Here is a 26,161-nt window from a genome sequence, read left to right as displayed (position 1 = left end):
TTAAAACACATTGAAATTAACTAAAGCGTAAGGATAATCAAAAAGCTCTTGCAAGCTAATCAACAGAGCCGAATTTCACACAAACGATGTAAAAGAAAAAGCTACGTGTATAACTCACGGGTGATCCCACATTTCCAACAGACCCTGGGTTCCCTGGAGGTCCCTGGGGACCTTGCTTTCCTGGCGCGCCGTCGGACCCAGATTTTCCAGGCTCTCCGGGTAAACCCTATGACCAAAATATTTATATTTTACATTTATATATAAAACAAAAGTTAACGAAGGATATTAACCACATTGATGAAATGACTGTTAATTAAAGACTAATTAAGTTTTATTTTTTGTTCAATTTATCAAATTCATTAAACCTCAGTTAATATGTCATGAGCAAATTGATTCTTCTATTCTAGGGCTTTTTTATTTTGATAAGAACAATTATAGTGCAGTAGTTTTTCTTCTAAATAAAGGCATCTGGCAAAGCCGTCACCATCTTTCCTACAGTCAATACTCTGCCTCAGGTCTGAGTATTGGTCTCAGATTCATATATTTTCATACACTCGAAATTATATTTGGGAAATTGACCAAAAATTTAGCATCATCAAACAGTGTCTTGTACTTACAACTGCACCTGCTGGTCCCATTGGTCCCCTTTCTCCGCGTGTACCAGGATCTCCGGGTAAACCTACTTCTCCTGAATTTCCCAAAGGCCCAACTGGACCAGTAGGCCCCTATGTATGGAAATTAAAAAAAACAATGGTGAGGACAGTGGTTTCGTGGCAAAATTCTTTCGTAATATTTAAGCCACTGGTTTCTGATTTCGAACAAGTTTTTGAGATAGTGTCAACCGCCTCACCTCTGCTCCATCCTCGCCCCTTGCCCCCTTTTGACCTGGCTGTCCAGGGTTGCCTGGCATACCTTCCTGACCTCTGGGCCCAGGGGATCCGGGTTCACCACGCATTCCCTGGATAAAGACAGATTGAGAATATATGTACTTAAATTGATGAATAGTAAATTTTCTGTCATATACATTGTACATACATTTTACTCGACATAGTACGTTTACTCCTTTTATTGTTTTTCTATGCAAACAGGTGAGTTTTTGTTACCCAGACAATAACGCTATGACTGTTTAAATTTATGTAGAGTCAACAAACCGACAAATAAAAATATTGAAACCTTCTTGATAAATCAATTTAATTGATTGTTATACCAGTTTAAAATATGAACAAATATAACGAAACACCCTGTTTATCAAAATGCTATTTATTTACCTTAATTTAATTGTTTTTCTGTCATTCATCCTAATATGCTCTACAGTCCTTTGTTTAAACATGCACGTACGATATTTCGATAAATAATACTAATTTGCTCTGTCAATTCCATTGTAAGAAACAAAAGAAATATATGTTTAATGACATTATTTTTCTTTTCTTTTTTAATTGCGATTTTAGCTATTATCATAATTATATTCAAGAAAACAGAATAATTATGCAATCACCTTATGTTATAAATTTAATATATATATAGGTGTTGTCTTACCGTGATACCATCCTGACCGGGGGTACCCTGTGACCCGGGGCTGCCAGATTTTCCGGGGAATCCCTGGGGACCGTCTCTACCTGTGGGGCCGGGTTGACCAGGAATACCAGGGATTCCCCGGTCTCCTCGCTCACCTTTTCTACCTGGGATACCGTCCGCACCCTGCAAATACAAGAATATATTCAGACATATTATTCCATTATAAATAGTCGTATTTTAAAATGCACTACTGGATATAAAATAATTTATACTGGAAGGGAATGTAAGGTGCCATTCTAATATATGGACTTCAGAATAGTCCGAAGAACTCCGAAAATTAATGTGAGCCGAATGAGCTGCCATGTTCTCTGTTTACACATGTATATGTCACATTAAAGATTAAATATTGTTCCATATAAAACCATTGCCCCGTGTTCAAATCCTTGTTAATTAACTATGAACTCTTAAGAGCTTAGAATTTTATTTTGTGTAATTTTGTACATTGTTAAATATGAACCAAAAAGATCTATTTTGGCAATGAAAGCTATTAAAATCACTTTTGATACCCAGATGTAAAAAATACGTTAAAACAAAAGCACTGTCCAGTTGAAAATATAAATCTTAAATAATACTTCGATAAAAACTAATTTTAAATTAGGAAACTCAAAATGAACTCACCGAGGGTCCTCTATTACCGGGTGCGCCAGAAATTCCGCGATCTCCCGTTTCCCCCTTTACGCCGGACAGTCCATTCAGTCCACGGGCACCTAGAGGTCCTGAGGGTCCCTTAAAATAAAGTCTACATCGTGTCATTCCAGGAAGACAATTACAGAATCAAAATCAAGGATGTACGTGTATTTGAGTAAAATTTATTCATAGTGTTGTTAAGCTGCTGTTTTTTTAATTTTGATAACTCTTTTTATTATCTTTTTGAAATAAATGGATTTGATAATAGAATTAAAAGTTTGAAGAATTTCAAAGCTTAATACATGTAACGGTATTTAGTTATATTGACATGTTTGAATGATAGGAAAACATAAGCTGACTATCCAAACTTATTACATGTACATGTATAATATATTTATATTCCATATAACATCTAATTTTAGTAATTATTGGAAAATATTGCTTTAGAATATACAGTACAATGCAAAATGAAACCATTGCATTGCTTCTAATATTTTAAACGGTCCTGCTGCAGATTTTTTATATACTTCCAATATATACATGTATATTCCAAAGAAGATGGGGGAACAAGATAGCGCAAATGCCCATTTGGTTAAGTCGTAAAATACAATTTTAAATTGAATTTTTTCAAACTAAATATACTTGATTATGTTATAAAGCAAGTTTTGAAAACCACAATTTCTAACTATATTCAGTTTTGAATATTTTAAAAAACGATAAGAAAACAAATCTTAAGTTTTGGTGGTATCGAACCCACAACCTAAAAACCTTATCATCATAATGTTATCTAATGTCTGGTGCTCTAATCACTGAGCCATTTGAGTCACAACAAACTCCATTGTTAAATGCTATATGCGACTTCGACCACGTATTACGGACTTGTATTATTTTTCTAAAACGTTCAAATGTTGCCATACAAAATGAAATTTTTAAAGTATAGTGGGTCATCTTTCCACGTTTTCGTTGATTGAAATCGGTTTTTATCGTTCACTTGATGTATTGCTTAGACAACCTTAATTAAAAGCTTCTGTTGAAAATTTAAAGCCATATCATTGCAGTAAATGAAGATATAATCTTAAACCCCAAAAATTAATTATAACACTTAATTTTTTCAATGTCTTATGAGAAAATAAGGTTGTCGTTGAGGCCAGCGTACGTAATACATTTGAGAAGGTTGTTTTTATTGTTTATTGAGCAGCTCTTATACGTAGGATGTAGTTTAGTCGCCAAGATAAACATACGGGAGGTCCTGGGATGCCCGACGCCCCTTCCTCTCCTGGAGGTCCCCGACCCCCGGGGGATCCTCGTGGTCCTGGTTCTCCAGGGTTACCAGCGTCACCCTGAGTTCCGGGATCAGCTGAGAGACCCATAGGTCCCATATCGCCTGGAGGTCCTGGGGCTCCCTGGGGGCCTGATCTACCCGGTGCCCCGTCAGGTCCGGGTTCTCCAGGTTCACCCTTGAAAAATAGACATAGATAGAAGCAAATGGTATCAATTTTGATTGGCTATTTTTTTTATTAATTGAATAAAGATGCATCAAAATACCAATAAAAAAGAAAACTTTTTTTTCTTTGAAAACAATTTGCATGAAAAAATCTGAACACCAACACTTCACATGTAACCCTAACATTGTTGGGTATTTTTTTACTACTTCTTATATCTCACGCAGACGGTTGACGATCAATGATCTTAGAAAAATCTTTCAAAAAATTTGTTGGAAAGAATCTTTTAACAGTTAACTGGCCTGCTATATCAACATACAAACTGAGGCATAGTAAACATAAATAGCCTATATCATACAGATTTCTTCCATGTAAAATTATTCACCTAAAACACCACCATAAACTATCCTTCCTTACCTCAAGAAGGAATAAAACAATCATTAATGAATAAAGAAAACCAAAAAAATCAATATTTACCATAAAAAAAGAAGAAATTTGGCTGTATGCTTCCTAAACATTGTACATAGAGTTTAAAATGAACAACGATATAAACGGCCTTTGAATGTTTCTACTTAACTTTTGCGTCTATTTGTGAGGGCCGCATGTAAACGTGAAAATATCAGGATTAAAACTTGATTATTGTCATTATAACGTAGACTAAGTAAGTTACCTCTTCTCCTTTAGGTCCTCTTGCTCCCTGCTCTCCCCGAGCTCCGTGCATGCCCTAAATATAAATATGTATTTAAAAGACTGAGGACCATACACACTAAACAGTAAAGGTGTTTACGAAACAGGCAAAATCATTTTTGTTCTTTGTTTTGAAAAAAAATATTTAAAATTAGACTTGCGCTGAAAACCAACAACTGGTAAAATAAAATATGATTTTAAAAGATGTGATTCTTCAAAGACTGGACTTTATGGTTGCATTAACAGTACAAATACGTACGCTAGGTCCTGAGGGTCCTATATCTCCTCGGTCACCTTTAGGTCCTGGCAGTCCCTGTAATAACGTTACAAAATTTATATAGTTATATCAACAACGTCACATAACAAATTAAAGTGGATCACGTTTACAAAATAACGAACATGTAACCAACGATTTCCCAATAGAAATAGGTAGATGGCACAGTAGTGATAAACATTTTAAGAAAATGTACAATGTGTGACTCTATTAGTATTGGGGATGAATTTCATTATATTTTGGAATGTACACATTTTGTAGATGATAGAAAAATGTTTTTGTCCAAGAGATACAATGAAAACCCAAATTGTTAACGTCTAACGAGCTGATGAATACTTATATTGTAGAAAAAGTATAATTGTCAAGATTTATTAAGAAAAATTTCAAAGTCTTCTCTTCCAAAAACAAACCTATACAGCCCACTCTATTGTAAACTTAACTTTTTTTTTTTATCTTTATTACTTCTACTGTACATGTGACCCTTGACTGTTCATTGTGTACATTTGTATATACTCATGTTGAATCTCAAATACCAGTGAACTGGTCTTGAGTGGATAAAGAATTAAAATGAAATGGAAGCATAACGTGTTGGTGGTAGTAATTATAGAATATTGTTACTTTAAAATATATGTTTAAAACACAAAGTAAAATAAAAATATTACTCTTTCGCCGTCACGCCCCGCTGGTCCGATAGGTCCAGGGGCACCTGATTCACCTGGCACTCCGGGGACACCCTGGTCTCCAGGGAATCCACGCTCTCCCTACAACAGTTATATTGATAAAGCTCTCCCTATAAAACAACAGTTATACTAATAAAGCTCTCCTTATAAAACAACAGTTTTATTGATAAAGCCCTTCCTATAAAACAACAGTTATATTGACAAAGCCCTCCCTATAAAACAACAGTTAAATTAATAAAGCTCTCCTTATAAAACAACAGTTATATTAATAAAGCTCTCCCTATAGAACAACAGTTATACTAATAAAGCCCTCCCTATAAAACAACAGTTATATTAATAAAGCTCTCCCTATAGAACAACAGTTATATTAATAAAGCTCTCCCTATAAAACAACAGTTATATTAATGAAGCTCTCTCCATAAAACAACACTTATATTAATGAAGCTCTCCCTATAAAACAACAGTTATACTAATAAAGCTCTCCCTATAAAACAACAGTTATATTAATAAAGCTCTCCCTATAGAACAACAGTTATATTAATAAAGCTCTCCCTATAAAACAACAGTTATATTAATAAAGCTCTCCCTATAAAACAACAGTTATATTAATGAAGCTCTCTCAATAAAACAACAGTTATGTTAATAAAGCTCTCCCTATAGAACAACAGTTATATTAATAAAGCTCTCCCTATAAAACAACAGTTATATTAATAAAGCTCTCCCTATAAAACAACAGTTATATTAATGAAGCTCTCCCTATAAAACAACAGTTATATTAATAAAGCTCTCCCTATAGAACAACAGTTATATTAATAAAGCTCTCCCTATAAAACAACAGTTATATTGATAAGGCTCTTCCTATAAAACAACAGTTATATTAATAAAGCTCTCCCTATAAAACAATAGTTATATTAATAAAACTCTCCCTATAACACAACAGTTATATTAATGAAGCTCTCCCTATAAAAGAATAAATCAATGAGGTTCTACCTATTAAACAACAGTAACAATAATGAAGCTCTCCTTGTGGAGTATCAGTATAGTTTAAGAAGTTCTCCCAATAGTAACAGTAACGTTAATGGAATTCTCTCTATAAAGTAGTTACTACGTTAATGAAACCACTTCTGTAAAGTAACAGCTACGTTATTGGTGTTTTCCCTAAAAAGTTATAATTACGTTAATGAAACCCTCCCCATATAAAGAAACGGTTACGTTATTGGAGTTCTCCCTATAAAGAAGTTACTACGTTAATGAAACCACTACTTGTAAAGTAACAGTTACGTTATTGGAGTTCTCTCTATAAAGTAATAATTACGTTAATGAAACCCTCCCTATAAAGAAACAGTTACGTTATTGGAGTTCTCTCTATAAAGTAATAATTACGTTAATGAAACCCTCCCTATAAAGAAACAGTTACGTTATTGGAGTTCTCTCTGTAAACTTAAGTAATAATTACGTTAATGAAACCCTCCCTATAAAGTAACAGTTACGTTATTGGAGTTCTCCTTATAAAGTTATAATTACGTTAATGAAACCCTCCCTATAGAGAAACAGTTACGTTATTGGAGTTCTCCCTATAAAGTAATAATTAAGTTAATGAAACCCTCCCTATAAAGAAACAGTTACGTTATTGAAGTTCTCCCTATAAACTTAAGTAATAATTACGTTAATGAAACCCTCCCTATAAAGTAACGGTTACCTTATTGGAGTTCTTCCTATAAAGTTTAGTAATTATTACGTTAATAAAACCCTCCCTATAAAGTAACGGTTACTTTATTGGAGTTCTTCCTATAAAGTAATAATTACGTTAATGAAACCCTCCCTATAAAATAACCTTTACGTTATTGGAGTTCTCCCTATAAACTTAAGTAATTATTACGTTAATGAAACCCTCCCTGTAAAGTAACGGTTACGTTATTGGAGTTCTTCCTATAAAGTTACACATACGTTAATTAAGATTTCCCTATCAAACAACATTTACACAAATGATGTTCTGATAAAGTTACAGTTGTATTTATGTAGTTCTCCCTATGAGACAACAGTTTCGTTAATGAAGTTCTCCCTATAAAACAACTGTTACGTTAATCAATTACATAAGATGGCATTTGTTTGAATACATATCACACAATACTACTTTTAGCAAATAATTATAGTTGTCTTGATTTATACATCAAAAATTTATAAACAACATATTGTATACAACATAATATATACAAATCTACATGTATCTTTCAGTGTAATTACCTATCCATTCATTCATCCATCTTCCTGTACTTACATTGGCACCAGCTCTCCCGGTGAGTCCGGCAGCTCCGGGCGGCCCTGGCTCTCCGGGTTTTCCCGCCTCTCCCGATGGTCCGGTTAATCCTGGTGCTCCCTTTAAAAATACTATACATGTACATATCTTTAACAAAACAAATTGTTATTAGCAAAAATGAACGTCAACAAATCTATATTACTCACAGTTAGTGTTATTGTTTGTTAAATTCTGACAATCAAATGAATAGATTGTGTATGTTATGACATCACAATACACAGAGTATGTTTAACTTATTATAATTCAAAACCAACATTTCAGCAGTGATACGGAACAATAGGTTTATCCAACGTAAATTAACGGGAAATAAAGAGAGCCAATATGGTCAAATTTGAAACGAAACTTGAAGCAGTTAATTTCATGAATTACAATTTTCATATGAAATTCCTTATATTCCATATATTTAAGAAATAAAGTACGAGTTATCGTGAATGTTGCAGAATAACCTCCGGGGTCAAGAAATGTTATTTTGAAATATAAAAGCCGAGGCGTTAGCGTTATTTTTTCTGCAATGTTGCTACCTTCATATCCGGGTAATCCCGAAAGAATCACCAAGGAAAGCATTTTATTGTTTAAATTAATAAAAAAAAAATAATTACAACTGTCCTGAACGATAAATTGTAATAATTCTTCGAATACATCGAGTAGTATCGGTAGTTGTAATGTATGTAATGTAAGGGAATGTAAACTGTAATGTATGATACAATCACAGGCACCTGCCGTTATATACTTTCCTCGTAATAAATATAATTATTTACCCTCTACCTAATAATACATCTCTGAGTATTATTAAGTAGAGGATGTATATATTAATTATGAGAAAAAATAAATAGCTATGAGGTGTCTGTGATATTTTATTACGAGAAAAAAATATTAATAACGTAAGGTGCCTCTGGGCGCATCTTCCAAAAAACGAGATGTCTTAGATAAACAGAAATACAACACACATAACCATCATTAATTAATACAGAATACTCCTTTGTACTAAGACTTACGGGGTAACCTCTGGGGCCTTGATTCCCAAAGGGGCCACGGTCACCTGTTTCTCCCTGTAAATTATCAAACAAATATTTGCTTTTGACAAAAGTGTGTTTCTAATTAAAAAAAGTTTGTATATATATTATAAAGCCATCATTGAGATTGGCTTTAAAAAAAGGGCGCATTTCATTTCAACTATATACAAGCAAAGAGATAAATACGAATACAATTGAGGAATAGATGTCTATTTTGTTTGGCGTTTGCATGTAGAAGTTTATAAATTTATTTTTAGGGAATTTACCCTGCGTATACGTATCAATGAAATTACAAGTAAATAGTGTTATGTAGACTATCAATTTTGAAAATATGTACTTCAATTCTAGTCGCCTCATATCAATTCTCGGAACCAATTTAATCTCTATTGTAAGCCAACTTAAATAATTAAAAAAACCAATGTTTTTTTCTTTATTGATAATATTGAACTCGAATGCTATCAGACATATGGTCGACGTTTAGTAGAACATGTTGATTGGTGACGTAAAATTGAAAAGGTTGTATAAATAAAATTCTTTAAACAGAAATGTTTCAACCAAATTAAAATTCTGAGAGAGAGAGAGAGAGAGAGAGAGAGAGAGAGAGTACCTGGGGTCCGGGGTTTCCTGTTGGTCCTGCTTCACCCATCGGTCCGGGGTCACCTTGTGGCCCCTCAGGACCAGGGCCTCCTGGATTTCCGTCTCTCCCTGGAGGTCCCTGAGAAGTAATGCTTGACAATATCACCAACGTACAAATATGTGTTGCAACAAATTTCAAATGATTTCAATTGATGTGACGACATCGTTTGAGATCACTAGATTTGTGGACCCCAATAAAGGTGTGATAACTCTCACATGAGCAGGGAAATATTTATCAACAGTATTATTTATTTGTTGATTTTAACGCTTCCAAAAATTTATACCCCAGACCAGATGACCTTTTGCCGATATCCATCTGTTTACTGTTTAATACACATTACTGGCATTTTATGACTTGGTTTTCAAACAGAGAAAAAACAGTATAAAAGTAAGACGGAACGATGAGACCATTAATTTTACTTATCTATTAAAATTGTGAAATAAAGCAAACCAACGAGAGAGAGAGAGAGAGAGAGAGAGAGAGAGAGAGAGAGATCTTACCCTGGACCCTGCCGGTCCCTGGGGCCCTTGAATCCCCACAGCTCCTGCATTTCCTGGTGGTCCCATTTCTCCGGGGCGTCCTTCATTCCCACTGATTCCCTTTACAGACGGAAAGATAAATTCATGAACTAATTGCTCTTAAACAGAATCCTTTACCCCCTTTACATGTAGTTATACTTCTATAAAAGCCATAGAATATTTACTGAAGTGCAATTCGTTTCATTAAGATTCTATTTTATATTTTTTAGATAATAAATTTGCTATTTTCACAATGTATTTCAGGTGTTTTTTTAAAGAAAATCTCTGATTATTCTTTAAATCAATTGCCCATGGAAATATGAATTTGTGAATGAAACAATATATGTTTCACTACACACCACGCTGGTGAAAATTTGCCTGATCATTCATAAGAAGAAACTGAAAATGAACTTTGCCATCGCACAACATACGCCAAACGACTCTAAGCAAAATGAAAATTTAAAGCTAAAGTATATGGATTTTTTTTTCTACTTTCTAATAGTTTATAAAAATCATGTACAAAAATTCAAGGCAGATCTGATAGCTAATTTGTTGACCGCACAGCCTCCTTAAATACTTCCGATACGTTGATAAGAAATTGGTTACTTACCGGATCTCCGACCGGTCCCTGCATACCGTCCAAGCCTGGCCGACCGGCAGCACCCTGGAACAGATCAAGTAGAATATCGTAATAAGAGATACCCATGCAAAAATTAAATTAAAAGATCATTTTTATAGGAAGCAATCCGTAATGCCTTTTATTTCTTTTAAAAATTGATTGCAATTCATGGCTCTGTTGAAACTGACAGGAATTAATTAAATTTACACGCCCCGTTTATCGATATTGGTCGAACCTTCATCGACCTATAGAAAAACACGGACTGCATGAAATAATCATGATGATGTCAGACTCATTGAAGACGCATTGGCTGTTACTTTTAGCTAACATACTAATGTACATTAACAATAATTAAGTTAATTTTACTTATGTTTTTAATCAATTTATCAATTTGTTAAAAGAAAGGTGTAAATACAAACAAAATAAACAATGTTTTTATTTTAATGGTTCATGCGGGTTATGAAGGTAGCGATCATTGCGGAAAAAAAAAATCTAACCTTCATGACCCGCATGAATCACCAAAGAAAGCATTTTATTGTTTAAATATCTCAAAATATGGTTTACCCTCGGTCCACGCGGACCAGGAGGACCTGTTCTCCCTGGTTCACCGTTAGGTCCGGATTCACCTCTCCTCCCACGTGCTCCTGGCTCTCCCTCCTCTCCCGGTGATCCGGGGTCTCCGACATTTCCGGGAAGACCCCTCTCTCCCATCGATCCCTATGGAAAAAACCCCAGCCGAATTAAGTTCAGTACACAAAATTTTCTCATTATATAAGATGTGTTCATATACATGTACTTTTAGTTCAAAGTACATGCCCCCCCCCCTTTTTTTAAAGTTGTGTCTATGTGCTGTCAGTTTAATGCATGAACTTTTTTTCCCTCTTAAAGATACTGTATCTATATAGTCAATTAGTCAATGTCCTTTTTGTGTTTAAATAATGGATAGACATTAAAATCAACTAGTTAGAATTAGTAATAAAAGCTTTAACAAGTTTAACTGTAAAAACTTCGCTTAAAAATTTTGATTAGCTAATGAATACTCCATTATTAAAGACCCAATAGATACTTTTTTATGTAATAGATTATCTACAATATCTAGCTTTCAACTTTATTTATACTTATATCTATATACACAAAAAAAATCAATACAGTGACGATTTAACAAATTTTTTAAACAAAGATGACGTAAACTTACTCGGTCGCCGGGAGGTCCCTGGGGGCCAGGGTCTCCAATGGATCCTCTAAGTCCCTGTTAAAGAAGAAAATAAATAATTATTCTTCATGCAGAAACAAGAGGATCGAATTAAGTAAATATTTTATAAATTTGGAAACCATGGTAACGTACCCTCTTTCCCTCCTGTCCGGGATGTCCAGGATGACCTCGGTCACCCGAACTTCCGGGCATTCCCCTAGGTCCGCGTTCTCCTTTATATCCAGGTTGTCCGGGTTGACCCTGTTTGTTTCAATTCAATAAAATGCCAAAAATGTCAATCATTGTCCATCAATCAATGATGTATTTTATCTCTGCAAAGAATCGGTCTTATTGTTTTAATTTTAAAGAATAAACTGACGAAGTGACTTGACAGACAGACAGACAGACAGAGGGACGGACAGACTGAGATTTATAACAGTGCAGCTTACGCTTGCTCCTTTGGGGCCCTGTAGTCCAGGTGAGCCAGGTATGCCTTGGGGTCCTCTGGATCCGGGGAACCCTGGAACACCTGCCGGACCAGGATCGCCCTGTCATTGAATGGAAACATCATGGTTTTTGAAGGAATATTGGAATTCAAAAGCTTGGATACTATTAAGGTGGTATGGGACACCTCCATGTTGTGACGTACATTTACATGTATTGTTTATCGAAATAAACAATAAAATGAAGTGTAACTATAGTTTCTTTCTGTCGTAGCGCAGTGGATTAGAGGGTTTACTACGAACCTGTAAGTCATGAGTTCGAATCCCAGGTTTTTACATTTTTACCTCTCCAAATATTTTCAAAAAGATTGTAAAATTTGAAAATTCCAAACCGGTGAAAGTATGCCAGTTATAATGTACATGTACTTTTATTCACATTAATATCGACATATGTCCCATACCACCTTTAAAAAGATGAAACAAAAGCTGTACAACCCTTAATCAATTAAATTATGTTGAACTGGGGAAAAAATGGGGAAAAATGTGTTTTCTGCAAGAACCTGCAAATCAAGATGAAGGTGACAGGTCAAATGCCACAAAGACACTTTCAAACGCAACCCATAAAATGACCCGGTTATAAAAACAACTATGTTATACTATAACTTTTAATGTTGTACTGCAACTGTAAAATATACACATGATAACGTACCACCCAATGTATATAAATTTCTAAATTTTTACGCCTTGAAATAATAACAGTTTCTCCAGATCAACAAAAAGGAAACAAAACGTACTGCTACAGGTAACCTCTCTGCGAACCAATTCTCAAAAGTCTCTGGTACTTTCCCCCGGTAATCTACATCTTGATTGCGAAAATTAGTCACCGAAAACTAGTTTTTTAACTGTAAATCGCGAAATAAAGTTGTCATAAATATAACAAAACTAACCGACGAGCCCTTTTCACCAGAAGCACCAGGCATGCCGTCCATTCCAATAGCACCCACGTCACCCTGGGGACCCGGTACTCCGCTCTCTCCCCTCTGTCCTTGGAGTCCAGCAGAACCTTTGGGTCCCGGAGCACCTGCTTCTCCCTGAAAGCGAGCAAAAAATTACTCTATAAAATAGTCAATATGAGTCAATTTTAGAAGAAAATAAAACAAAGACTAATTTGATTTATTTTGTGGCTTCCTTTTTTGTTTTTGTTTGTTTTAAAAAATTTATATTTAACGGATTCTACCAAAAGGTGTATACGCATTGTTTTCTGACATTACTACTTGAAAAGGGGTGACAATAAGTTATTAAACATTAGTCATTTATTTAAAGAATAAATGTGAAGCACAAATCAAGTATTAATTATAATCCAGCAGATTATACCTTTGGTCCGGGAATTCCCGGAACACCCGGGGACCCCTGATTTCCGATCACTCCTGGAGGCCCCACTGGACCCGGGAGACCGTCCACTCCATTCAATCCCTACAAGTAAAATACACGTAATTTATGTTATCGTTCAGGGGGATAGCATTGTATTGTGATCTCATTCAAAATGCGTGTTCGAATGTATGAATTAAGTCGACAATATCAAATGTATTTAGAAGTAAAACGTTCAATTATAGTTAAACGTCATAGAAAATATTTTTACCGCGAAATTTCCTTTTATATTGTTTGTACCTCGATTACATGAAGGTTTCATACACTTGCATTCTTAAGTATGGGAATAAATGTGTTTTATCTAACTAATAATGGTTTTCCATTTCTTATAACGAATACGTTTTTTGATTTGTTTCATTAAATTGGTAATTAGAAATTTGCCTAATTCGTAACGCGATAGTCAACGGACGTAGGTTTAAGGTGGTTATTTTATGATTACGTACATTAGAACCTCTATCGCCGTCACGTCCTCTCTCGCCGGGGATTCCCCTTTGACCTTGAAGGCCAGGAGGTCCCGGGGGACCAGGAGGTCCCATTGAACCCTGTAATACAGAATAAACACTTAAAACGAGGCAAACTATATTAAAACAATACCGTAACTAATCGACAGTCCGACATGCATTCAAATATGGAAGAAACTACCTTGTGATTTTGACCTTTATACATGTACATGTACCTTTTCTCCAGGCAATCCTTGTTCACCTGAAGGTCCACTTATTCCGTTCAAACCCTTTAAATGAAAAAAAAAACCAAATAGATTTTATAGACAATAATTATTAACAAATTCGGCACATAATTTAAACGAATATTCTTATTTTAGTATCAGTGTGTTTCGTTGGTTGATTAGTTGTTTCTTACCCTGTGACCCTTCATTCCAGGTATCCCAGGCATTCCCGGGGCCCCAGAAGGTCCCTAAAACGACGAATCAATACATTACAAATGTTGAAGCTTATTGATTGTGAGTGGGTGTGTATCATATGGTCAAATATAAAAAAGAAACAATTCAAATATGAAGATGGGGCAACAGTCATATAAAAACGTAACATTTTTTATATATTGTTACATGTATTTTTTTTAAATTTGTGTGTTTAACTTGATAAAAAACAAACTTTTCTGCCTGGTAATCCTAGAGGACCAACTTCGCCATTGTTGCCATCAGATCCCTGTTGATATACATCAAAAGAAGATTCCATAACTTGGATTATGAAGCTTTAGTTAAACAACTTAAAATGAAATTTCTTCATGAGAAAATTTCAAAAAAAAAAATTCTGTATATAAAATTATCATTAAACACAAAAACTCTCTCTATCAAGAACGTAAACTCTTGCAATATCTCGTAATTTCTTCGTTCGTTTTATGTTCATTAGGATCTAATTTGTATGCATCTTATACACTATGTCTGTCAAAAGAATGAATAGAAGCATGCTTGAATTTCGTTTGACTGTGTTTTAAAAATGTTTAAAAGATTATCAACTATTCAAAAGTTTAAAAACCCCGGCAGAAGACTTTTAATCTTAGTACTACTGTACTATATTACAATATATATTCACTCTCACACCAAATGCATTACACCCCATTTTAAAAAGAATTTGCCGCGTACTTTTAAGAAGTTAAATCTTTTCAATCGTAATGTTAACGCACGACACACGACGATGGGCGGATACCAATTGCGAAAGGCCACCCGAGTCACTCAGGTGACCAATAAATGAAAATATGGACAGGAAAATAGTCTTAGTCAGAATTATCAAACCATTTGTATTTATTTGAAGTGAATTGATTATGATTTTGGTCGTATAGGAAACGGACATATCGTAAAAAAAATCTTTGTAAAAAATCAAATGATAAAAAATTGATATTCTTTTAAAGATTTAAATACTGAACACAGATTCAAAAATCCCCGTACACTCTCTTGCGTTTCGTTGGTAATTTTTTATAACGCACGGGTCGCCTTAACTATTAAGTCTGCGTTTATCATCAAAATAGTACCATAGTATACACACTTTGAGTCCTTTATTTCCTGGTGGACCGGATGGGCCCCGACTTCCGGGTTGACCCTAAAAGACGACAAAAAGGAAATGAGATGAAAGATTAAAAAGTTGATAATCCCTGAAAATTAAGCCTCGTGAATTTACAGAATTTCACGGCAAGATGTTTTGTTACTTACAGGGGGTCCAGGATCCCCGGGCTCTCCTCTTGGTCCCTGTAAACCTTGCTGGCCCTAATATATGTATGAATAAACATGTAAATGATCCAAAATATGCAGAATGTACCAGTTGATCAGATAAAAAAAGTGCCTTTTAGAAAAAATCAACATAATATTCGCTAATATTAGACGCTTACAGTATTAGATGTATAAGTAAATACTACTACTACTGTATATCAGATGTTACAGTAATAGAAGTATAAGAGAATATCATTATAACTTATAGACGTTGACAGTATTAGGTGTATAAGTAGATATCATTATAACTTATTGATGTTGACAGTATTAGGTGTATTAGTAGATATCATTATAACTTATAGATGTTGACAGTATTAGGTGTATTAGTAGATATCATTATAACTTATAGATGTTGACAGTAATAAGTGTATTAGTAGATATCATTGTAACTTATAGATGTTGACAGTATTAGGTGTATAGGTAGATATCAACATAACTTATAGATGTTGACAGTTTTAGGTGGTCAGTAGATATCATTATAACTTACTGCGGGTCCCATTGGTCCGGGTGGCCCACGGGGTCCGTACGGTCCCTAGATAGTCCAACAAAGTATATACATTGTCTACAATAGCATGTATCATCCGTTCGTTGAAGTTAACAAAACAGGAAACTTTAGAACACTTTTTAAAGTTATTTGAGATTGGATAATAATACATTGATTTTAGGTTTTGCCTTTCCTGACAATTATAAGAAGATTATCAAAAGAAAAAAATGAAAATGAAGATAAATAAGTATTAGAAAGATTTCTTTAATTTAGAATGTTAATTTTCATGGTTTTCATTTAACTCATTTTGTGTCCTTTTATACAGTTATACAGATTACTAGTATGAAGAAACTTTAAACAAAATCCAATCTGATCAAAATCAAATTCTCTTGTAGCAACAATAGAAAGACAAGGAGCGGATCGAAGATCTGATTTTAATCAGATTGATAAAAAAAAGTTCCAATTTAGAAGAGTTGGCTCCGTTTCTCCAAAAATGCTCAAGTATTTCTAAGAAAGTGTTAAAACACCAGATTTTGCCATTCATACATTAACGTTGTTCCTACCATATTAGCAGTCATATATTGCGGCCTTTGAGCGCCCCCAGCTTTAAAACCTTGACCATATACTGAGGCGTAGTAGTTAGCATAGGCTTGGTCAGCTGACTGAAAAAATAACAAGAGCAACAACATTAGATATTCAGTGATATCAATTCTTGTCATAATTTACAGTATATCCAATCATCAATTTTCATTTCCCATCATGTCATTTGTTCAAAAGAAAAGCAGAATTTTGAAAGTTTTCAAACAGTGCAGTATATAGCTATATACATGAAATTGATGAAAAAGTTCAATAAAAACATAACAGATTTACAGCAGATAATAATGAAATTAATGTATCATAAGAAATAAAACACTCGTTAGGGTACTCTGAGTGGATCACTTGCTTTTTATAAACATATGCTTACTTTTTTAAAGTGTTCTATAAAATAGTGTCGCTTAGTTTTAGTTCCGGGAAGGACCCATCCAAAACTCTACATTTATGAGTAGTGGTCATAATTTCAGTTCTTTATTTACGTCAGTGTGGTTCCCACCGAAATTGGAGTTCCCGGTAAATTAACGTAATCTTGCTATAAAATTTGTAAATATTTTTTCATGAAAAAAAATGCCCAAATCATCTTACAGGATTTTGGGAGGTGGGGTGGGGGGGGGTCTAATTTCTCTATTGAAACTGCAGTCACCATCAAAGCCACTATTGATCTAGACTTCCGAGGGCGCAACCATACGTCGTAGGAGCCAATATTTGCAACAAGGGCCATCGAGGAACACGAATAATTGAGGATTGTAAGGTTAACAAATACAGACACGTAGCACTTTTTGGTGCAGCAAAGATTTTTTTTTAATTTACATATAAAAATTTGAATTATCATGGACCCCCCCCCCCCCAAAAAAAAAAAACAAAAAAAAAACCATTCAAGAACAATGCAACGTGCCTGAAATAAGTCAAGTTCTTTTTACAATAGCTTCATAATTCTATGTACTTTTTGGAAAACGTAAAGATTGTGTTTATATAGGACTTACCATTTCAGGTACTCCGGCGGGCCCGGGCGGGCCGGGAACACCATTACCTCCGTTTAATCCTGGATCGCCCTATATAAATCAGTGCACGTGAATTATCATTATCTATAATTATAATCGTTTCTGTCATCACCCTGAATAAGCAAATAAAACTCAAACTGGTATTAATAAAATTGATGACCGTGCCTCCCAATTTACCAGTTGCTTTTATTGCTTTCCAGAAGTGAAAATAAAAATTTACAATTCTTTGAAAGACGATAAATTCAAAGATGTAAGGGTTGATACATTTGTTTTTCAAACATATAAACTGAATTTATAATTATTCAATAGTAGAAAAGCCAGTAGAATAGTTAATCTATCATAAATACCTCTTGAATCCATACAGAAAAAACAAAATGAATATCACATTAATTTTTAAAAATAAATTTCAGGCATATAATGATTCAATTTCATTGGGTATTAAGTTCACCCGACGCCTAAGGCAGAGGGAAAACTTTCAATCGGTGACTTTTTGTATATTCCTTAACATAATAGAGAATACAATCTTACCCTAGGTCCCTGTCGCCCACGTGGCCCCTCCACACCACGGCCTCCTGGGGGTCCCTAAAAAAGTACTGGTATAATAAACATGACGGTATTAACAGCTAGCATTGACAAGATTTCGGTAAGCCCGTCCTTTTTATCAGGACAAGATGTACAGTGTTAATTACTGGCACACTTCTGCATATACCACATAAAAGAGGTTGTTAGACGAGTATATTCAAGTCCAAAAATTCCAAAATATATTCATAAGTAAATGAACTGGCAGAGTCGTCCAAAGCACCCAAAATCATTTACTTTTCCATGGTTTACATTATAAATGCCAGACATTGAATTGGCCGCAGAAAAAAGAAGACAGAAGGATATATAGGGCACATGTTACGAGGACTAGTGTTTATTTGCATTTGCTCTTCATTCTCCGCAATATGATAATGCTTTTCTATTGATACATACCCTTGCGTCCGCTAAATCGGTTGCATCAATACTGGCTTCACCCTACAACAAAATATCCTCAGAAATATAATGTATCTCATTTTCTTTCACTTCCGAACTAAGCCTATACTGATAACTTATGTGACCCTGACATAAGATATTGTCAGAAACACAGTTTATTCTATATATGCTGCAAATGTATTTCATAGAAACTAGCTGTATGCATTTCATAGAAAGGCGTGTGAAATAATGTGTCCGGGGGGTTTTGCTCAGTCTCTAAAGCACATTTGGTATTTGGATCAAAATCATTCTACAATTCTCTATACATTTTAGCAATCAGTCTCTTATCAGAAAAGCAAAATAAAAACAATGTTAATTCAGTTTCAATAAGTTCATGTAGCATGTCAAAATCGCTAAGATTTGAGGATATTGTGCAAAATGGATTGGTCACTTGAAGACTGGTGAAAAACAAATGTTTTCTGTCAAACTGGAAATACTAGTACACAGTCAATTATTTGCCAATTATGATATAAATATTTAAACAAATTCGGATAAAATAATTTGATGATACATGTGGTTTTGTTTGGAAAATATTGTATTCCTCAATTTTAAAACTTGCATCAGCAGACAATGATGGTCCTAAAGATATTCAGCTCTGTTTTACAGAACTGTTACATTTTATTGTTGTTGGAAATTTTTAAGTTCTCTTTCGTTGAACATTGCATCTACTTACTGTTAAACTTTCTTTTTCTATTTCTTTTGTTTCTGAAACATTTAAAAATTAATTATATATGCATCGTGATTTGAAATGTTATTTGATTTAAACCAAAAAAAATTCGGGTTTTTTTTTTACTTACCGATATTCACTGGGATAAAATAACGAAAGTTTTGATACTAAATAGGCCTGGTTCTTGGATAAAGTTTAATAAAAACTTTACAAACGAAGGTTTGCTGAGTTAACAGTTAACATGAACTTACTTGAGTCTTCATCGCAGTTTTCAATGAAAGTACATTCATAAAATCCATTCACACATCTGCATGTTTCACAGATTGATGGCGTTAGTATATCTCCTTCGTATTGGCATTTTAATCCATCATTCTCTGTTGAAAGAAAGTGAACTGCTGCAAGTTTCCATGTACATGTATATATATCTTAAAAACTTTTTTCTTCAAATAAGAGATTCAGTTAAAATAGAACTGAAAATGTGTCTCTTTTTATTGCATTAAAATAGTTTTCAACACACTGCTTCATACATTTTTAACAACTATACAGTATTTCTAAATTACGATTTAATCGGTGTACAATAATGCGTTTGATGAAGGTTTTTAAAGTTCAAGTAATGCGTAAATTTATCGGCGGACAAATTGATTCAGATGTGTATTTTATTGTGCTTATTCAATTAAAGCAGACGAGTGTATGCAAAGGTTCGTGTTTAGTTCATAATGTGTTAAGGTTTAAGAAATTGAGACATAATTACATTGTAATTAAAGAACAAATAAAAAAATTCAAAAAATAAAGAAAAAGTGCAAATAGACACGAGTTTCAATCACACAAGTTCAAACTTGTATGAGATTTTTTTTTTTTTTTTTGAAGAATTTCCCGAACCAAGTGTACAAGGCTAATGTTGTAATAGCAAGCTGATAAGACGTGTCTGGAACCAGACACGTCACGCGTGACTTGCAAAAGAAATTCGCTGTATCTCTCAACCAGAGGGATGCTTAATCATTCTTATCTAAAAACCTCTTGGTATACTTTTTTTTAATAGGATATTAAAAGTTCTTGAACATTAAACATATTCATGCTATATTCTAGGGCTAGAAAACCACCTTTGTGTTTCCACAGAATCAATAAAATGGTGCATTGTTTGTTGTAGTCAAAAATATGTTGTCTTTGGTTTTCAAACAAAAGACAACCTCTCGTCAAACATTGCCGTTGTCGAAGAAAGGATTTTTTGTATCAAAGCATCGAAATTGTTAGTGAGCACCTTTTTTTAATCAAAATTAAAGGCACCCAGCCAAACTTAGGTATCCATATCCTTGAAACGGGGTGAAAGAAGGAATTATTGATGATGTAAATGAATCTGATAATACATATTAATTGCAATGCGACTATCAGCAGATTCCTCTTCTTTTTTTTTTTGGTAACACGACCTTCAGTAAGGCAGAGAAAGAATTCATCCCTATACTAAACATACGAAGAAAGGTAATACAAACCAAAAAGTCATTGCTAACTTCAAAATACCTGGGGGCGTTTACAACTTACGAAAACAGTGAAAATATTTTCACTAAATGGTCTATAACAAACAAAATCTTTATAGCTATATTGATTAAAAAAATCAATTGCTAATGACAATGGATTGAAACCTTGATAATTTGTGATTATTAAACATTGATTTTGTCGTAAGTCGGAAGTTCTGGATTCTTAATAAGCTAAGCGACTGCCTTAAACTATTGTATCTGAGAATTGTTGAGAATGTTGGAATTAGTGAGGTCTTAGAAAATCTCTAGTTTAATATTCGACATCAACTGGTTTTTCCAGTTGAACAAATGGCAATAAGCAGTGCAATAGTGTTCAATGGAAATATTATGTCCAAAGCATTGATGTTTTTAATCAGTTTAGGGTTTTAGATTGTGCATAGTGGTCGCAGCATCTTTTACTTCAGAAGTGCTCTAGAGGAGATCAGGAGAAGAACTCGTAAGTTGTTTGAAATTGTTTCAAATCCTTGGCTTTTGTATGTTGTATGCAATAAAATATGTTCAATTCAACTGCTCTAGATATCCTGCTGTTATATAAAAGTATAATTGTTTCAATACGCATTAATGCAGAGGCAGTTCACATGAAGCACCAAAAATATGTTCTGAAAATTCTCCATCTACCGTTTTGTAATTATACAGCACGATTTAGTCGGACACATAGCACAGGCCTTGTTTTTTATGTTATTTAAGATCGGCAACACTCAGAGATAAGCTGCAGCTGGGATACTCAGAATGAAACGCTACTTATAAAAATGGTTTAATTTGTTTCCATCAAAGAAAGAGTTTTAAAAAGTAAATGGTTTCGTGCTATATTAATTTAAAATGTAAAATAGACAAATGAAACCGGTAAAATAATAAAATTATGGTCGGAAAAGCATTACATATAACAATTGCGGATATTAGAGTCCGATTTTAATGATGTTCAGGTCATATGGAGAAAATTATACGACTTGTAATTGTATTCATCCAAAACGTCTTTTTGTTCTTTGTCCTCGCATCCGTCCATTATAAGTTATGGTCTATGACTTTTATAATAACGTCTAGTATATTGGTTTTTCTGCTGATTATCTCTGAAAAGATATTGCTTTTTTTTTTTTTTTTTTGCATTTTTCTTTATAAGAAGGGTGGTTTTGGGATCGTGGTTCAATTGCCTAGTTCTTATTCAAGCAGCTTATCTAGTCCTGTTACAGCTCGTATCTCAAAAACTGGGGCAACGTTCTCTTGCCGCACCGACATCTGTATCAATCACATCTAGGGCAAAGCGGCTGACGAAAAACTTAAAAATCCACTGAGGGTGAAGCTGTAGGCTGGTGATAATGCTCGAATTAAATTCTAGTTTTCGTAAATAAGATTCTAAATAAACTAAACCCATTAATTAAAAAACAAAACAAAATTCTTTAGCTTAAGATTACATTGATTGTTATGAAACATACTAGTAATGTATAATGCATGCGTCAGCAATATTTTCTGCGCCAAAGTCTAAAAAATTGAATCAGCATAGATTATTCATGAGAATGAAAAGTTTAAGATTGTTGGCTTAAGGCCTATGAGCATATGCAGGGCTGGCTGTGGATGTCCGGTAATGGTGCTGTTAATGTTCACGCTATACCCAGGTAATACCCGGGGACACTGAATCCATGGTGAGTTATCTCCCGTGGTGGTGTGGGATGATGTTTTTATATGTTATCCTTGTACATACTGATAATCAGATAACAGTTATTATAATGTTATTGTTATCAGCTGATAACAATCAAAGTACAAAATGTTCCCCTGGCAGCAATGGACTCGTCCAATTTTTGTGCTTAGCTGCCAATTGATGTCTCTATCATTAAAAGCTATAATACCATAACTTTCACTTTGTATAACTTTTCCTAACTCTATAACCTTTATATTAATATATGTTTACCTCTGACCAATTTATATGTATATTTTAATGATATTTTTGTCCTCATGTACCATGTGCTTGAAATGGTTTTGAGCGAATAAATGAACTTGAACTTGAAAAAAAAACCAACATTGCTTCTGCTACATATATTATGTAAATTGAAAACAACAAATTCAAAAGTGCATGCATAAATATGAATATTGAAAAAAACGAACGAATAAACAGGCTGGCACAACCACCACCACCACTCTCTCTCTCTCTCTCTCTCTCTCTCTCTCTCTCTCTCTCTCTAAATATATATATATATATCACTCGCACTAAATCACTGCGCTGTCTGCAGCATGACCACCGAGTTCTGCTTCCTTAATTTGTATGACATGTGTATGACATATACATATCTTACTCCTGCATTAATAATGGAAATATTTCTAATATTTTTCAGTCACTTGCAACTTTAAAAACCCGATTTTGCTTTAAAGGTATTGGAGATAATTTTCATGGCGACTTTCATAGTGACGTGGCAGGATGTACGTAACCAAAACTATGAACGGAAAACATGCCAGTATTCTTTATCTTTATAACAATTTTGCCCACGTGTCATACATTTTATTGAAACACGTCAAAATATTTCTTTGATGATGGTCACAATAGATAATGCATGTTTAAATGACGTCACACCAAGAGCTGGACTGCAACCAGCTGTACATGATAGTCTACTATACAAAAGCTCGGACAAAAAGTACCCGTAACATCCAAGTTAAACAACTGTACAGATACGTATATGAAATGCAGTAAAAACAGGTGAAAAGCTTAAAATCAAGTATACGATTCATATGCAATACCTATAGATGCTTCGTAAGCATTTTTTGCATTTTGCTAGAGCCATTAAAAAAGGTAACATGCAATGAAAAAGGCCTTACCAGATACTCGTTGACCGGACACTATTTCTATGGTTATGATGATGGATATACACAGCCACCATAGAATGCGTTCACTATTCATTTTTATAATGTCACCTCATTTGGATTAGTACTGATTTTCGAAATATTGGACCAAACTCGTACGTTGTCTACAATATAGTTTTAATGAACGACAACTTTTTCCAATGTTTCTAAGCAACCAATCAAAGTCAGCGTACTAAAGTTCTCTGAATTTGTTGAGTTCCAAATAATTTAAGCACATGTGTAACATTACGTTGCTTATTTTTTATGTGAAAGTGTGTATCGCGGCAAATATATGTTGAAGATTGCAATCTTGATAGAGTAAAATCTCAGAGTGAGCAAATTTTAAATCACGTGCAACTCAAGGGGTACGCTCAAAATACAAAGTTTATTTTGGTAATTCAATTTACATTATCGCTTACATCAGCCTTGTCGGAATTCAACGGTAAGGTGTAAAACATAGGACTGTTTTGAATTCGAAATAAGAAGTTAAATTAATGTTTTAGAATGATAGCGTTGGACTTCAGAAAATCTTTTCTATTGAACTAGTGTATTGAAATAAAAGTAAATTGGAGCAAAAGTACAAAATTTAAATTATCTATGATGCTATATTTTTTCATACACTAGTATTTTTTCCTTTGCTTCTTATATTCTTCTTACCATATAGTCTTGCTATAAATGAATAAAATGGCTTTGTTCTCATATCTATTTACACAATTTTAAGACACACTAATAATTAAATATTTAAAGATGTTCAAAGTCATAAAACTTACGCCTCTGTGCACACTTTTTGTATGAAGACATGGTTTGACAAACCAAAACACAACAAACCCACATGCTGTTACAAATAAAATGGTGTAGGAACAAAAAACCCACCCCAGAACCCCCCCCCCCCAAAAAAAAACCCAACAACAACCCATGTACATGTATCACCAATCATTTTAAATTCTATTTTTATACACTAGTATTCTGCCTATTGTTTCTCATATTCTTCCTACCATCTTGTTTGCCTACAAATGAATAAAACAGTTTTGTTCTATTTACACAACCGAGTTCTCAAATTAAAATGTTGTACAAACGTCTCAAAAGCTTAGTAATAGTATTTTTTCTGCAAAGATGGTACCAAGCAAATGAAGTTGGATTATGCGACAGTCATTGATTTAGTTGAGGAATTTAACTATTTTACCCGCCGAAAGAACTTCTCTATTTTCTTAATTGATACATTTTGTATTTATATCCAGTTTTAAACTTTTCTTACTTAATAATTGTTCATAATGAACATCTTAAAATCAATACATATTCTACACTTTATGTATTTCAGATAAGACATAAAAGACAGTGGTAAGCGGGAAAAAAACTTAAAGAAAATTTTAGAATAATAGTTACTCAAGAGGATGAATCCATGATTACTTAGAATCACTCCATAAATATTAATATTTTAATTTTAACCAAACGTAATATTCGTTAGCGTGACTTCTTTTACGCTTGCCAACCGTCAAGAACGGACAGCAACGTTTATCTAGATAGTCAGATTTACTTTTAATATTGTTTTGTCAGGCCTTATTTAAATAATTTTCGATTGATATTTATTTTGCAGATTTTGTAGTTGCCACCACATGTCTAAATGCTGAGTAGAATTAAATCATTTCATAGCAGATCGAAAAAAGTAAAGACTCATTGTAAATGTTTAGTTTATAAGCCATTAGCGGACTTTATCGATGGAAAGTATAGTTATAGACAGATATAGGAGAAGTGCATTTTGTAACTAAGCGGGAAGAGCCGTTTGTGTTTAAGAAACTTTAAGGGTAAAGACAGAGAAGAAAAAAGTTAAAATCTATTATCAATTTTTTTGTGACTTCAATCATATACATGTAAAAGGGCCTAAAAAAGTCTTATCAAAGATATATCAAAAAGTGTTTTAGAACAACTGGTTGAAAAAGCGGTTGACTAAACTTAGTACAGTGGAGTTTTTGTTAGTTTTGGGGGGTTTTCCCTCTTTTTTGCAAATACTGAAAAGTGCAATCCGCTGTCGAGTGTAGCCTGTCAATTTCATTGGTTTCCTTTTTCAAGATTGAACAGCCTGGTCTGATTGACGAGTAAACGTCACAGAAGGAAGGATCAGATTATGGTCAATGCTTTTGCCAAAACGTAATTTTCATTTTCTTGTCGTTACATGTATTTTATCATTGTTTCCAGGGCACTGGCTTCCTTGTTTTGCATTTGGTGGCTTGGTTTACGTAGTTTTGCAGAGAAGCATGTTTTTGACGGATACGTTGAGTAGTTGACGACATCGCCAACTGCAACATTTGTGTCTTTAAGTCGTTTTGTTTTCTCCATTTTACATATCTCTTCATCCGATATTTCAAAAAACTACTT

The 26,161-nt window shown here is 33.9% G+C and overlaps 1 protein-coding gene across 1 annotated transcript in view; it reads right to left on the bottom strand.

Moving 5' to 3' along the window:
- LOC128168110 (collagen alpha-1(I) chain-like) overlaps positions 1 to 26,161 on the bottom strand; it is an 81,297-nt gene that overhangs the window by 9,380 nt on the left and 45,756 nt on the right. The window contains exons 35-53 of the mRNA XM_052834248.1: positions 12,972 to 13,115; positions 12,031 to 12,129; positions 11,735 to 11,842; positions 11,585 to 11,638; positions 10,954 to 11,106; positions 10,381 to 10,434; positions 9,753 to 9,851; positions 9,223 to 9,330; positions 8,598 to 8,651; positions 7,564 to 7,662; positions 5,268 to 5,366; positions 4,591 to 4,644; positions 4,315 to 4,368; positions 3,444 to 3,659; positions 2,194 to 2,301; positions 1,537 to 1,698; positions 851 to 958; positions 618 to 725; positions 119 to 226 (exon numbers count right to left, since the gene is read on the bottom strand). Of these exons, the coding sequence (XP_052690208.1) occupies positions 119 to 226; positions 618 to 725; positions 851 to 958; positions 1,537 to 1,698; positions 2,194 to 2,301; positions 3,444 to 3,659; positions 4,315 to 4,368; positions 4,591 to 4,644; positions 5,268 to 5,366; positions 7,564 to 7,662; positions 8,598 to 8,651; positions 9,223 to 9,330; positions 9,753 to 9,851; positions 10,381 to 10,434; positions 10,954 to 11,106; positions 11,585 to 11,638; positions 11,735 to 11,842; positions 12,031 to 12,129; positions 12,972 to 13,115 (1,989 nt within the window). The remainder of the gene's footprint in view (positions 1 to 118; positions 227 to 617; positions 726 to 850; positions 959 to 1,536; positions 1,699 to 2,193; positions 2,302 to 3,443; positions 3,660 to 4,314; positions 4,369 to 4,590; positions 4,645 to 5,267; positions 5,367 to 7,563; positions 7,663 to 8,597; positions 8,652 to 9,222; positions 9,331 to 9,752; positions 9,852 to 10,380; positions 10,435 to 10,953; positions 11,107 to 11,584; positions 11,639 to 11,734; positions 11,843 to 12,030; positions 12,130 to 12,971; positions 13,116 to 26,161) is intronic.

The sequence above is a fragment of the Crassostrea angulata genome, chromosome 1, assembly GCF_025612915.1.
Source record: "Crassostrea angulata isolate pt1a10 chromosome 1, ASM2561291v2, whole genome shotgun sequence".
NCBI classification, from domain to species: Eukaryota; Metazoa; Mollusca; class Bivalvia; order Ostreida; family Ostreidae; genus Magallana; species Magallana angulata.
Note: the sequence above shows the minus strand (reverse complement) of the source record. Positions and strands in the feature narration are given on the sequence as shown.